Source organism: Meleagris gallopavo, chromosome 1 (assembly GCF_000146605.3).
Source record: "Meleagris gallopavo isolate NT-WF06-2002-E0010 breed Aviagen turkey brand Nicholas breeding stock chromosome 1, Turkey_5.1, whole genome shotgun sequence".
Lineage (NCBI taxonomy): Eukaryota > Metazoa > Chordata > Aves > Galliformes > Phasianidae > Meleagris > Meleagris gallopavo.
Window position 1 is genome coordinate 15,663,327 of NC_015011.2, and position 15,584 is coordinate 15,678,910.

The following is a 15,584-nucleotide window of genomic DNA, read 5'->3' on the forward strand; positions in this document are numbered from 1 at the left end:
CTTGAGCACCCTCCTGCACACCTGGAGAGGGCAGGGTGGGTATCTAGTAGCCTTTTTTCACAGTCAAAATGAGAAACTAGATCATAAAGTCATCTATCATGTTTTCTTTTTTTGCTGTTTTTTGTCAAACAGTCAACAACTGAAGTAAAAAACAATCCTATGAAGCTTGCATTTGTTTAAGCAATTTGAAAGATAGCTAAAGCAGATTGCTCTCCTGGATACTCAGCTTCTTACTGTCTTACTCTTTGAAGCAAAGCTTCACAATGCAGAACACACTTTCTAGATATGTACTTCTCTGTACTTTTATTCTTTCTCGTGACTGTCAAGATTTTACAAGAACACCAATCCAAGTTTCTATTGAATTATTGCTTTGTTTGTATTTTGTGTTGCTGAAGTTGTAACTTTGATTTGAACTACAAATGTTTTTGGTACGATACAAATGAAAAATAGCAACTGGGGCTGTCTCATTTCAGATAGCTCACATTACTATCATGTGAGGGAAAAACAGAAATCTCTTTCATCCAGTGATATAACAAAATGTGTAAATGTATTTATTTATTAGTTTGCATCAAATAGTAATTTTGACTATTCAGAATTTCCTTAGACTTTTTATGAATGTAATTCTTGTCTATAATGTACATGTTAAGATTGGCACACAAAACTTCAGGGATCTAGCAAAATTACCTGATCATCAGGTTCACATTGTAAACATCTTTGTGTGAACTAGTTTGCCTTGTGTTTTATATTAATCAATGAGAAAAGCAGTTTAAATTAGCAGTCATGAGACTGGATGATTCCTGACATTGAAGTAAAGCAAAGTGCAGAGCTCTTAGTGCAGATGTCACTATTGACAGTGAAAGTCCTTTCCTTTGGCTGATGAGTCATACTCCTAATTCACTGAATAGTGTATGAAGGTATATAAATAATTGATGTATAGTGTATCCTGGAGAGATCCCTCTCTCTGTCCACATGAAGAGATTGCAGTACCAGTTTTGGTACTGCAGTTGAACATCTGAAATTAGGGGCATAAATTTCATTTCACTCCACTTCACAGAGGATTTAGTAATATTTTATGAAAACTCAGCTGCATGCTTTGCTTATGAAGATTAACAAAAACCATTTGTGTATTTATCCATTTTATACTTTATGCAGAAGATGTAAGTCAAAACTAATCAAGTAAATGCTTGAAACTGTCTTTGTTCATTTCTGAAAACCATGTTGAGAGGCATTGCATTCCTAATCACTATAGCTTGTTGCCTTGCATAGTTTCTGTCCATTGATTGTAGGCCATTTTTATAGTAATGTTGATCTCTCTTAAAAGAAAATACTACAGCCTATCTTTTCCAGAACAACTCTCAAACAGCATTTCCAGGAAGGCAGCAGCACTGATTCTTTACTTTTGCCAAAGCATCAAGACAGATTAAATATTCAAACTGCCTATATCGTACTTTTGCACATATTTCTTTTTTTTTAGCAAGTAAAATCTTTTGTTAAAGATTCTGTATAGAGTATACACTCCTAAAATTATGTAGGAGTCTCTTTGGTATTCTGTAATGTAGATCTTCTCACATTTAATGCTTTATCTTATTACAACACCTTAAGAAAATCTATAAGGATTTTTGGGATTTAGGGATTTACAAAAGAGGCAGATAGGTATTCCATTTCTCAGAAACTGAAAGACATTCTAATGGAACTAATGGAAAAGTGTGTCAAACTGATAGTCACAATCTGGAAAATAGGAAAACATAAGTTCTAGATTGGTATTCTGAGAGCAGTAAGTTTGTCCTACTTTGCATCTGTTTTCTGCAGCTTTGACTCTAGAAGCAAATGTAGAGAGAATGCAAAACTGTCCAAATACTGCTGCTGGTCCAAGCAGGACTTTCTTTCTTAGAATCATAGAATCACAAGGTTGGAAATGACCTGCAAGGTCATCTAGTCCAACTGTCCTCCCATTACCATTGCTACCACAAGACGCTAAACCATATCTTGTAGCTCCTCATCCAGACACCTCTTGAACACTGCCAGGGATGGTGACTCCACCACCTCCCTGGGCAGCCATTCCAGTGCCTCACCACTCTCTGAGAGAAAAATTTTTTCCTTTTGTCTACCCTAAACCTCCTCTGGTACAACTTGTGGCCATTTCCTCGGGTCCTGTTTGTTGCCTGGGAGAAGAGGCCAAACCCCTCCACATCACAACCTCCCTTCAGAAAGTTGTAGAGTACAACAAGGTGTCCTCTGAGCCTCCCCTTCTCCAGGCTAAACAATCCCAGCTCCTTTAGCTGCTCCTCATAAGACTTGTGCTGCAGACCCCTCACCAGTTTCATTGCCTGTCATGGAGTTAACTAGATCGATCTATGCCTGTGACAGGAGGTCGGTAGACCTGAGGGCCCCCTGACTCCCAAAAATGGGAAGGAAAAGGGAAAAGGTGTGGGAAGATGGGAGCTGGGCTCAAGGAAAACAAAAAACAGAACAGTGGCAATGATCTGAGGAATACATTTTACTAACTATGATATTGGAATACAAGATAACACAATATAATACAATCTAATTGAAATTTAGATGAATCAATCAAATAGAATAGGAGAGAGACAGAGTTTCCGAAACCTGAAAAGCTTGGTACGGCTAGGAAAGCACAACCAACACCCACTGCAAGGCAGTAAGAGAGTGCCCAACCTGGGAGGGCCAAATCCCATGACTTCTGTGACAGGCACCTGGAATTGGAACATTAACACTTTAACTCCCAGTGCACTACATGATGTTATGATGTGGAATACCAAAAACCAAAAATCACAAAACCATGACATTGCCCTTCTCTGGACACATTCAATGTCTTTCTTGTAGTGAGGGGTCCAAAACTGAACATAGTACTCAAGATGCAGCCTCACCAGTGCTGAGTACAGGAGGATGATCACCTCCCTGCTCCTGCTGGCCACACTATTTCTAATGCAGTCAGGATGCTATTGGCCCTCTCGGCCACCTGGACACACTGTCAGTTCATGTTCAGCCAAGCATCAACCAACACCCCCAGATCTCTTTCCTCTTCACTGTCATCAAGCCACTCGTCCCCAAGCCTATTGCGGTTATTGTAGCCAAAGTGCAGGACCTGGCAGTTGCCTTGTTGAACCTCATCCCATTCACCTCAATCCAGCGATCCAGCTTATCTAGATCCCGCTGAAGGGCATCCCTACCCTCAAGCAGATCGACACTACCTCCCATCTTGGTGTCATCTGCAAACTTACTGAGGGTATACTCAATCCCCTCATCTAGGTTATCAATAAAGACATTAAACAAGATGGGCTCCAGTACTGACCCCTGAGGGACACTACTTGTAAGGAGTCACCAGCTGGAATTAACTCCATTAACCACTACCAGTTGGGCATGGCCTCTAGCCAGTTCCTTTCCCAAAGAAGGGTTCTGTGAGAGACTGTGTCAAAGGCTTTGCTGAAGTCTAGGTAGACTACATCAACAGCCTTTCCCTCGTCTACCAGTCTGGTAACCCAGTTGTAGATGAGGTTGGTCAAGCACGACCTGCCTTTCATGAACCCATGCTGGCTGGGTCTGATCCGCTGAACACCATGCACATGCTATGTGATCTCACCCAAGATGATTTTCTCCATAACTTTCCCTGGTACCGAGGTCAGGCTGACAGGCCTGTAGTTCCCTGGATCTTCCTTACGGCCCTTCCTGTAGATGGAAGTAACATCAGCAAGCCTCTAATCCTCTGAGACCTCTCCAGCTAACCAGGAGCGCTGGTGGATGGCCGAGAGCAGCTCAGCAATCACCCCCCACCAGCTCCCTCAGCTCCCTATGGTGGAGCCCATCCGGTCCCATGAACCTGTGACAGTCCATATGGAGGAGGAGCTCTCTCTCCACCTGAATCACCAGGGGAGCATTCCAGACTTCCAGACCATAGCTGATCAGAACTGATCTGCCTATTAAAGGCAGATGTAAAGAAGGCATTGAGGACCTCACCTTCTCCTTCTCCTCAGAGGTCACATTCCCCCCGCATCAAGTAAAGCATGAAAATTATCCTTGGTTCTTCTCTTACCGTTTATATATTTATAAAAGGATTTCTTATTCTCTTTTACTGCAGTGGCCAATCTGAGTTCAAGTTGGGCTTTTGCATTCCTAACTTTCTCCCTGCATACCTTAGCTACTTCCGCGTAATCTCCCCAAGTAGCCTGTCCCTTCTTCCAGAGGACATAACTCTTTTTCTTCCAGAGTCTCAACAATAGTTTCAGGTGACCTCTACCATCCCCTTGGGCAGCCCATTCTTGTACCTTATTATTCTATTGGAGAAAATTATTCCTAATAAACAACCTGAAGCTCCCCAGAGCAACTTTAGGCCATTCCTTCTAGTCCTATCACTAATTATGAGGGAGTAGAGACCAACCTTACAACTTCCTTTCAGGTAGTTATAAAGAGCAATTAAGTTTCCCCTGAGCCTTCTCACTTCCAGACTGAAAAATCCCAGTTCTCTCAGGCTTTCCTCATAAGGCTTGTGCTCCAGATCCCTCATAGCTTTGTTGCCCATCTCTGGACACGTGCCTCTCTGTCTTCTTTGTAGTGAGAGACTCAAAACTGAACACAGCACTTGAGTTGTGGCCTCACCAGAGCTGAGTAAAGGGGGTCGATCATGATCCTGGTCCTGCTGGCCACACAACTTCTGATACAAGTCAGGATGTCTTTGGCAACCAGAGCACACTGCTGGCTTATGTTTAGCTGAGTCAACCCACACCCCCAGATCCTTTTCCTCCACTTTCTAGCCACTCTGGCCCAAGCCTGATAGCATTGCATGAGGTTAATAATATCCTCCTCTGCATTTAATTGGTAACATCACACATTTACTATGTCACATAGCAAAAACCACAACCAACCTACTCTCAACATTCAGTTTTGTTAAACTCCCCAAGGCTTTTTCTGTGACCAGTCTAGACTGTAAAGACTCTGGTGTTCAATTTGTCTGATTCTGTACATACACAAAGCCTGATCAAAATGTCAGGACTGGATTCTTTAAGTGCTGTTGCATAACTGTTAATATTGAGTGTACGGGTGTACCGATTGGATACAATGGATTGGTTTTGAAAAATATGTGTTGAAATTGCAATACAGACAACAGCTGTTAAAAAGTTGATATTGAGAATCTTTTATTTCCAATAGGCATATATGTATATATATAATTACATGCCTCTGTGTTTATTTATGTATTTTAATCCGGCAGCCCACTGAAGCTACAAAGTCTACTTCTCATCCAATCACTGGAGAAATTCAGGTAGATATGTAATTCTTTAAGTGTAAATTATTGTTTAAATTGAGTACTTTTCTCTGGTGAATAAATAAATTAAAAATCATCTTCATTAAGTGATTTCTTATTTGTAGAATCATAGAATAATAGAATACGTTCAGTTGGAAGGGACCACAAAATTCAACTGCTGACTCCACATGGGACCACCCAAAATTCAAACCCTACATCTGAGGACATTGTCCAAATGTTTTCTGAACTCCGGCAACTTTGGGCTGTGACACTGCCATTGAGAGTCTGTTCCAGTGCCCAGCCACCGCCGTGGTTAATAACCTTTTCTTAATCTCCAGCTTATCCCTCTCCTGACACAGCTTCATGCTATTCAACCAATTGAAATGTCACCAAATGAAATAAGATAAGGTGTAAAGCATAGCTAGGTTGTTTTTTTTCTTCTTCTTCTTTTTTTTGGTGTTTTGTTTTTGTTTTCTCTAAAGTTCGCTTGGGAAATACGAATAAAAGTACAAAAAATGTTTCAGTTCCTGAAAGTGCTGAAAATGTAGTGATCTAAACTTTAACCTTCAGACAGTTACTGTGGTTCAGTTCAGAAATTCCCAGACTCCACTGGAACTCAACTGAAGTCCCACTGGACTTTACTTCCAGTGAAGACTGTAAAGACTTTCTCATGGAGCAGTACATTTCTTTCCATGCAATGCCAAGTGTGTGATTATCTCTTATGTAAACTGACTTCAATTTTTTAAAACTGTGGAAGTGAGAGCAGCAGAACTAATTTTCTATATATTTCTGTCTTTTGTTTCCTTCATTCATCCCTGCCTTTTTGTAGATATGGTCTTTTCATAGTATTAATTATTTCCATAGTACCATAGCATAACACTAAGGTAGTAAATCATAGAATCATAGAATGGCCTGGGTTGAAAGCAATCATCCAGCATCTCATTCTAGTCAGTAGAGAGAGTCAGAATCTTCCAGTATGGGGAAAGCAAAAGGTCTAAAACTCACTTAATACAAAGGATTTTTTGAGAATTTGAATAATTCAGGAATTTAAATTAAAACTAATCTTACTGTGTTTAAATGTGTTCTCTAGCTTCAAATCAATTACGACAAACACCTTGGCAACCTTATCATCCATATTCTTCAGGCAAGAAACCTTGCTCCCAGAGACAATAATGGCTATTCTGATCCCTTTGTTAAAGTTTATCTTCTTCCAGGGAGAGGGTAAGTGCAGGATGAAAGAAAGAACACTCTTTCTTTAAATTTGAGTTTGTTTCTTGTCACTAATAAACAAAACTGAGAGCTTATAGAAAGTGAAGGTACAACACCAGGAAAAATCGTGGATATTTAATGGGAAGCCAGATGCTACTCCCAGGAGGCTGTGCAATACATTGCTAATGACTTCAGACACTTTTTGATAATTTTTGTAGATTTCATCCATTTTTTTCCATCTTTCCATTTAAAAAATTTAATACAATGAAGAATGTATATTGAAAGAACAGTCTGCTGAGGGGTACTAAATATACAGATTTCAAAGTTCTCATTAGAAATTTCTAAGATGTAGTGAGGTGTATGGATTTGGGAATAATAAATTGGCCTTTGATTCTGTAATACAAAAAACCCTACATTTAAGGTTAAAATTGGATTGTTGCTTTTGCTCAAGACATTGAGAGTTTGGAGCTGATTTGCAAACATACACAATCACAGTAGCTGATGCTGGTTTAAGACTGCAGTATGATATTAAAAGTGATAAGTAATAGATAAAGAGCTATCTAATCACATTTGATGTGATTTTATTTATTCATTTATTAAGAGTTAAGATAGTTTTATAAATTCTGGCAATCTTGTATTAAATGACTATACAAATCCTATATGTAACCAATTTTTTTTTTTCACAGTTTTTTAAAGTAGCCACATTGCTTTTTAAAACTCTATCTGTCATTATAAATAGCTCACTAATGTTCCTTTAAAAGACGTTTTTCTGTATCAGCAATATAATAACACTTTTTTGTGCCTTAAATTTGCAGAATGTCATATACTCAGTTATAATAATCCTGCTGACTTAAATGGCACTACAGATGTATCTTAAGGAACAAATTTTATTTTGCAAAGATGAATTCCTGCAGACATTTAAATTTGTGTAGTCACACTCATCACAAAACACTCTTAGACTGAGACCATTTAACTAAAATTATGCATTTCTGATCAACTGAAAGTAAAAGGAAAGTGCATATTCAGGTCACAGTTCACATTTGACATATAGGGAAGCACAGCTAAAAGCATACAAATGGTACAGCTAAAGAAATGCATGCTTAGTAGCATGCTGATTCAATCTGTACAGCATTCAATATTATTCAGTGGCACTGGGCCTAAAACTGTTACTGGATATAATAGGAACAGGTCCTAAATTTTGAGAGTATTTTAATGCACCTAAGAATCTTGCCAAATACTTGTCTAATAAATTTTACTGGGGATTTTGCTTATTCATTCACTGTTGTAGAAGTTAGGCTTTGAAATACAGAGATGTTCAACCTGTAGAATTCTAGCTCAGCTTGAAGCATTAGGTTCAAACTTTGGGCTACGTTATGAAGAGTTTGAATTTTATTTGGGTTTGTTACTGTAAAATATGGCAATGTTTCTGTTTTGCATGTATTTCAGGACTTTAGGGAATAATGCGAATGAAGAGCTTCTCAAAAGTGCAAAACTTGCATATGAAAGCAGAAATGTAAACTGCTACTAAATATATTTTATCAGTAGTTAAATCCTTACACATCTGCTTACTCTTCATAATGCCTGTTTCCTTTGATTCTGATACTAGAAATTACCCCTCCTTCATGTTTTCTTTCATCTTTGTCTCTCACTATTTCCTCTCACGCTGCTTCCTCTGTGTTCCTATTTAATGCTGGATATGCAGACAAGTCATGGTTGTCCAAAATGCAAGGTAGAGTGTACTGTCTTTCAATTTTCTTATTTAACTTTTATATGCAAGTATGATGTTTTGATGTGCCTGTGCACGGAAAGATAGATTTCTCTTGAGTTTTTATGATTCATGATTGCTGCTATTTATTCATTCTCTAGTGAATTTCATTTCCAGGTCAGAAGAAACTGGAAACAAGTAATTAATATTCCTCAATACAGTAATATTCTAGGCCCAAACTTTGAGGACAAATAAAATTTGCTTTGAAGTCTGGAAGATTTAGTTTAATCACAGATATCTAAAAATACATTTCCACTCACTGAAAGTTGTAAAACAATTAATAGTGAACCTGTCTTAAGATTTTGAGTGGTGGAGTGGCATTATACTGACAAGAGGAAAAACATTGTTCGAAAGTGAGATGGAATGTTTTTCTCTATATACCTTCCACACAGTGAGTATATATTAATACTAAATATCAGTCTAGATAATCATCCAGATTAATGCTATTTGAGAACATAAATGGCTATTCAGTGTATTTGAATTTTTAGTAATTGGACCTACTAATTTGTCCCAGATTTGGAAATATGAAGTGAAATTCAGTTCTCAAGGTACACTAGTATCAACAAAGGCTAAATACATAATAGTAATTCAACCTTCTTTCTGCATTTCTTTAAAAGTAGAAAGCTGACCAAACAAATCAACAGATGTTTTTTAACGAGCATGTTTAATTAAATCCTTTTTGGAGAATAAGGCCACCACATATTGTAGAATTAGAGGCAAAGACTGCAGAGTAGTACTGAGTTTGTAGAGTGAAACTGCTAGTGCTCAAAAAAACAACATTTATACATATATATAATTTATATATATATATAATTGACATAGATATATATACATGTCAATGAAACACATGCATATTTTACATAAGTAATTCAGACCCACACCAACACACCAATCTGGTACCATGCCCAGTACATATTCATGGCTGGCCAATTTAAATGAGTCTCTGATGTGCTTCTTCTGAATTAATCTTACTTGAAAGGAATCTAGTTCATTAACTCAGGCTATACCACAATGTGAACCAAAACGTAGTTCAATCACAAGTCAGAATTGGGAAAATCAGAAGAAAAGGTCACTACCAAATATGAATGTAAAGATACCATAAGATACAGGTCATTGTGTTCTGCTTGGCTTTACCACTGGAAAAAAGCCCTGGACACGTTCTAGTAGCAGATGTATGACCTTACAGTATGGGAGATTTGAACAGAAGTCAATGAGAAATTAAATTGCAGAGTGGCAAAACTAAGTTCATTGCCTTCTATCTTTTTGGGTTTTCAAAATATTAAAAGCTTTTCATGTTCTCCTATCCAGCTCTTTTGAGATCTGCATTAAAATGTATATTAAATTAAAATTGGAATGGAAGCAGATCAGACATCAAAGCTCACAGCACTAGATGAATCCATATTCTATTAGAGGTTTGTGTATTCCTTTCTGCATCCTCAGGAAATGTAAAGTACAATAGAAAGCACTATTAACTCTTTTTTAGAAACAGATTATGCAGGCTATTTTTTTTTATTATTCCTGGCTATTGATAAAACAATCATGAGGTTGATGTACTTTTATGTTTGTTTCCAGGATGGTTAGAGGCAGATTCAGAGAACAGGATCAATAAGAAATTAGTGTTTCTATCATTAACAGGATATAATATACCCCATGGCCTTCATTAAATGTTCTAGTGAGATAGGAATCCTGTAATTAGAGGCTATAACCTATAAATATAATGGATTCCTGCTACTTTAAAGTGCTAATAAGAGGATGGTCTCAGAAAAAAAATCAATGCATTATCACTGTCATTTCTAATCAGAGTAAAACATCTATAAAGAGAGAACAAAGCATATGTGCATTTGCTGACTGATGCTTTACACTGAAACAGTTATAGGCAGAGAGACATCACTGAAGAGTCAGAAGATATTTTAAAAGGCCAAGCCAGGAAAAAAATACTAGGTGTAGCGAAAAAAGCCATAGGCTGTCATTGTCCTCTTGCAACCCTGAGTTCTTAGAGAAACATGGGAAGAAATTCTTTTTCTGAGATTTCTTTGTGTGTGTGTGTATGTGGGTTGGTTTTGTTTTGTATTAGAACTGAAAGAAGCAAAGGATCATTAATGTAATGTTTCCTTCCTTTGTTCAAATTCAGTGCTGAGTACAAGCGAAGAACTAAGTACGTGCAGAAAAGCCTGAATCCAGAATGGAATCAGACAGTCATTTATAAAAATATCTCCACGGAGCAGGTGCGTGACTGATAGTACTATTCACTGTGATTTGCTGTTATATTTGTGTGGGCTGCAGTGCTTACTATGAAGGAAGCAGCATTAGTGGCAGTTCTGCGAAGCCATTTGAAATCTTCAAAATTTGAAAAAAAAATTGGAACTATTTCCTTACTGCTGGTAGAGTTCATAATATCAATATTTTTTTCTTTTTATTCAGAAAAAATGATCTTTTGCGTGCATTACACTGACAAGCATGCCAAAAGTATCAGCATAACTCTTGGTTTCAAAAGATCCATGCTAGTTCACGGAAAACACTGATCCTACCATTTTCTTTTTCAAAAATGTTTATGTAGTCTAGAGATTCATGTTGACACTTAACAGTAATTTACAGTAATAGATTTAAAATATGAATCTGTTCAACAAAATTCAGAAGAGATTTCATTTCCTTGGTACAGAAAAATTTAAATCACATCTGGGAAGAGGGTCTGTGGAAACCCATTTCTTGATGGCTTCATAACCCTAACTGATCTAAGGGCTTAACTGAGGCAGTATTGTATCACTTCATTCTCCTTTTTCTCTATATCCTCTTTTAAAGAGAATTTTTACTTCTCAAAAAATATTAAATGAAACAACTTCTCTTTTTTTCTCTCTTCTTCTCCTCCCCTCCCCCCCTCTTTTTTTCCCCCTTTTTCTTCTCTTATCCACATGACAAAGCCTAAAAGTAGTTTTGGCTTAGTAACAGTATTTTCACATTATGTTCTGAGCTCAAATGATAGTTACCATGTGTTTAAAGTTAGCAGGATTGAACTGCTCTCTGTCTTGTAGGGGCACTTTCTCATTTTCTTGTGAGTGCCTTGCCTACTTTCAGAAACCTACTTTCATATGGAAACTATTTCAGAAATATCATTTTCAGTAATGCTACCAGTTAAACTCCTGATGGAGATCTCAGCTTTTTGTTTCATTAACTAAAGGAAACTGGATGATGTAAGGCAAAACCTTACTTTGCTGTGAAGGTATAATTGCTCCTTTTAAAATCACCAGCCATTCAGTGTTCTTTGCCTTTAATATATAAATATATCTTCAGAAAACCAAATTTTTCTCCTCTCTGAAACTCATTTCGTACACTGCTTAATAAAGGTCTTCAGAAGATTTTTCATTGTCAAAATATTTTATGAACTTATTAAACTTATTGAACTAAGAGGCTTAGAATAGATATCTGAAAGAAATGTAGAATACTGCAAGTATTCAGCACAGTTTTATTATCATATTAATGTAAAAAATACTAATGAAGTAGCATTGTAGTTACTTGAAAATCTCTATTTTTCTGTTTCCACCAAAAATCTTTCAACATCTTTTTTCTCTTTCTTTTTCTGGATCTGTACATTTTTCTCTCTGTCCTTACACAGTCATCACTTGTAAAAGAAATGAACATGTCCTCCCAGAATAGCAGAAGTTGAGACAATGCATTTCTGGAAAGTATTTAGGGTATTCCTGTTTTCAAGGACAAAAATACATATACTCAATATAGCATCTAGTAGAAATCCAGGAAACTAAAAGTAGCATGGAACAGTGATTTTTCAACTTGTTTTTAGGTTATTTTCACATCGATGCTGTCTTGGAACATTTAAGAAAAGAAATTTTATTCAGTCAAGGAAAATGAATGTTACATTTATTCTGCATAGGTTGTTCAAGACAGAACCTTTCCCTTGTTTAACTTTTTGCTTAATTTTAGCAGGTATTCTTAAGAAGGCTGTGTTCCCTAATTAGGTAGGAGTTAAAAAGCAAAAGATTAAGAAATTACTCTCTATTATTATTTTTATTTAATCTTAGCTGTCAAGTAATATTTTTATCTTCTCAAAGAATACAGTCTAGATGCTAAAAATATAATTTCCCTTTGTGTGGGTTTACCCAGATATACAGATTTTAACTGGTTTTCCAAAGAAACTGGATTTGTGCACTTACTCATTTTCTAAAATTTTCGGGAAGCACAAGATATTCATAATACATATTAATAAAATGAAATTGTTAAAGACGATATAGAGTGATTAAAAAATGTCTGGATCTTTGTTATGTTAAATGAAGGGAAAGCAAAATTTAAGAGGAAATGCTAGTCTTCTTCACTTACAACTTCAGTCTGATTTCATATATCTCATTCCTCAGGATTTTGACTTTCTGTATGTCAAGACAAATTAACACACCAACATCTTGCTAGCTTTTTACCTCAGTATTCTACACCAATAATCATTCTTCTTCATATTCCCATCAATATTCTTTCCATTAGTCCCCAGAGACCCCTGGGATGACGTTCAGGTCAATCTTTCCAATAAGGCCAGCAACTTTGGTTGACAGCTCTTCTGTTTTGAGCTATCTTTTCATACAGAGACCTTTACTGAAAAATTTAGAGAGGAAGACATGTGATGGATGGCTGAACTCTCTTAGTTTGTTTAGCCTTGGAGGAGGCAACCATTAATGAGATGCTGGAAAGTAGCCTTGCAGAAGGGAGTCTGGAGGTTCTGTTCAACAGCAAGTTGAATATGAATCAATAGTGTGCCCTGGCAGGCCGACCATACCCTTGGATACACCAGGCACAGTGCTGGAAAGGGATCATCTATCTTTGCTGTGCTCTGGTGTACCCTCACTTTGAGTACGATGTGCAGTTTGTAGCATCACAATATAAAAAGGACATAAATCTTTTAGAGAGCACCCGTGGATGGCTATGAATATGAAGCATCTGAAGGGCAAGATGTATGAGTAGTGACTGAGATCACTTAGCTTTCTCTGCCTAGAAAAGGGGAAATTGAGGGGAGGCCTCATGGCAGCCTACAGCTTCCTCATGAGGAGAGCACAAAAAGGCAAGTGCTGATCTCTTCTCTCTGTCAATAGTGATGCGACCCCAAAAAATGACATGGAGCTGTGTCAAGGGGTTGGGTATTAGGAAAAAGTTCTAGGTTCCTCACCAAGGGAATGGTCAGACCCTGGAACAGGCATGTGAGGGCAGTAGTCATATCCCCATTGTTCAAAAATCATTTGAACAATGCTCTTCAGGCATGGGCTTTGGACTTTGAATGGTCCTGTGTGGAACCAGGAGTTGGACTTGATAATACTCAGTGATTAAAAAAAAGTCTTGTTTCTAGTTTTAGCCTGTAATAAGAGTGCTTGACAAAATCGTCATGTTTAACAAAGTCTTCAAATGTTAGGTTTTGATAGCTGTCATTAATGCCTAGCAGTACAACTTGTCCTACATATCTGGACTGCTTGCAGAGTCTCATCAATGACACTAAACTTTCAGAAATATAAAAGCCAGATCTTCATAGGTGAAATTGTTTCAATTTAATAATAAATAATACATAAGAAATCCATATTCTAATGCATTTTAGCCAAATGTCCAAGAACTCAATCCTGATGGTGAAAAAAGCTAGGAAAATACAGTAATGGGACTTTGAAAATCACATTGGCTCTTGTGGTGGGCACACATGCTGTCACAAATAACTTGTGGAAATCCCTAAAGTAAAGCAAAGCACAGGCCTATTTATATTGATAGCAAATAATAGCCCCAAATTATTTTCCTGATATCAAAGTTGATGGGAAGACAAAACTGCCTAGATGGCAACTATGAAAAACGGGTACAAAAAGGAGATAATAAAATGAAACCACTATTCACTTCCTCTGAAGTTTATGATGGCAGTGGGTTTACTTATTTTTTTACTTAAATTGCAGCTGAAAAAGAAAACACTGGAAGTAACTGTCTGGGATTATGATAGATTCTCCTCAAATGACTTCCTTGGTGAAGTAAGTATCTTTCCTTCTCTCTGTTCTGACTAGTTAGAAAGCTGATGACTTGCATGTTAGTATCAGTCATTACATTATGCTATTGAGACATGTTTTAGTGCATGTGCAACTAACTGCAAGGTGAGTTATTTGATCTTGCTGATTCAAGCTTTCCTTTTTAACAGTGAAAATGGGTAACATCACTGCCAGTGTATAAGCAAAAGCAAAATCTTGTAAGACTTATTCTGAATACAGTAGTAATTAATAATAAATAAGATGAGGGATCCTTGGAAGCAACTGAATAAACATGGATGTACAATAGAAAATTATAAACAATAACTAGGACATCAAAGAAGTAATTACAAATGTTATTGTTGAAAAGGATCATAATTAGAAGCCCAGAAAAATCAATTGCTCAAATTACTGTTCTCATACAGAGTAACTCAGTTCAGTCTGCGTTTGAGTTTTGCAAAAATGCACTCAGCTCAGTTCCAGTTTCCAGTTGTGTAACTATAAAACTGAGCAATCAGTGTCACTGTTTGAACAACTACTAAAATAAATGTATGGGATGCAGCTACATGATTACTTATTTCCTATATGCTGCATCAGTTTTCCTGTTAAATTCAGCATTTCACCTGAGGTTTTACTAAATATTTGCATCATTGTTATTTATGACATTTAGAAAACAGATGCTCCAGCAGCTACTTCTAGAGGAAGTTTTAAACATTTGCCTTCAAATGTTTTCAACCTCTAGAATTATTTTATTTATTAAATCATTCAAACTTAAATATGAAAACAGTACTTCACGGAAAAATGGAGAAGGCTATCCAGTGTATTTCAGGAGTATTTTGAAGTCCAGTGGAATAATGCACAATAATATCAAATAAGGGATATCCAAATTGTGCCCTAAGGAATTTTTAAAGGATTTGCACAAAAGCACGAGCACAGATGGCACTGAGCATCACAGACTGCTAGAAAATTGAATAGAACCAGCACTGCTTGCACACCACCAAAGTCAAATGATGTATCATAGTTCACATCTGTGAGAACAAACCCTCTTGTTTACAAAACAGAGACACTAGCTTATATTGTCTAGTTGGAACAGTTTGTAACCATGTTAACCAAGTCATTCCTCAAACTGTTACCAAAAAAAACATACTAGAGAGGATGCTAAGTAGTTAATTTGTTCAAAACATTTATAGATTTAACCAGAGAGACCAAGCCAAGTCATAAACAGCCTATGATGCTGAAAGAAAAAATGGAAAGAAAAAAACCTTCTAACTTTGTAGAGGAAAAAAAAAAAATCATATATGAAGAAACTTGTCTATCTGTAAGCTTGAAGAGGCTTTTCTTTTATTCAGAGTCTTGCAATAAACTGCCAAAG

At 36.9% G+C, this 15,584-nt stretch overlaps 1 protein-coding gene across 2 annotated transcripts in view; it reads left to right on the plus strand.

Annotated features, from left to right (window-relative positions):
* The window catches only part of PCLO (piccolo (presynaptic cytomatrix protein)), a 36,740-nt gene extending 21,256 nt beyond the window's left edge, over nucleotides 1–15,484 (plus strand). The window contains exons 5-9 of one of the 2 annotated variants that reach the window (XM_031553049.1): nucleotides 5,222–5,272; nucleotides 6,345–6,475; nucleotides 8,166–8,192; nucleotides 10,360–10,453; nucleotides 14,150–15,484. In XM_031553049.1, the coding sequence (XP_031408909.1) occupies nucleotides 5,222–5,272; nucleotides 6,345–6,475; nucleotides 8,166–8,192; nucleotides 10,360–10,453; nucleotides 14,150–14,254 (408 nt within the window). In that variant the 3' untranslated portion in view covers nucleotides 14,255–15,484. The remainder of the gene's footprint in view (nucleotides 1–5,221; nucleotides 5,273–6,344; nucleotides 6,476–8,165; nucleotides 8,193–10,359; nucleotides 10,454–14,149) is intronic. The other variant, XM_031553051.1, reaches the window with a different exon arrangement.
* The last annotated feature ends 100 nt before the right edge of the window (nucleotides 15,485–15,584 follow it).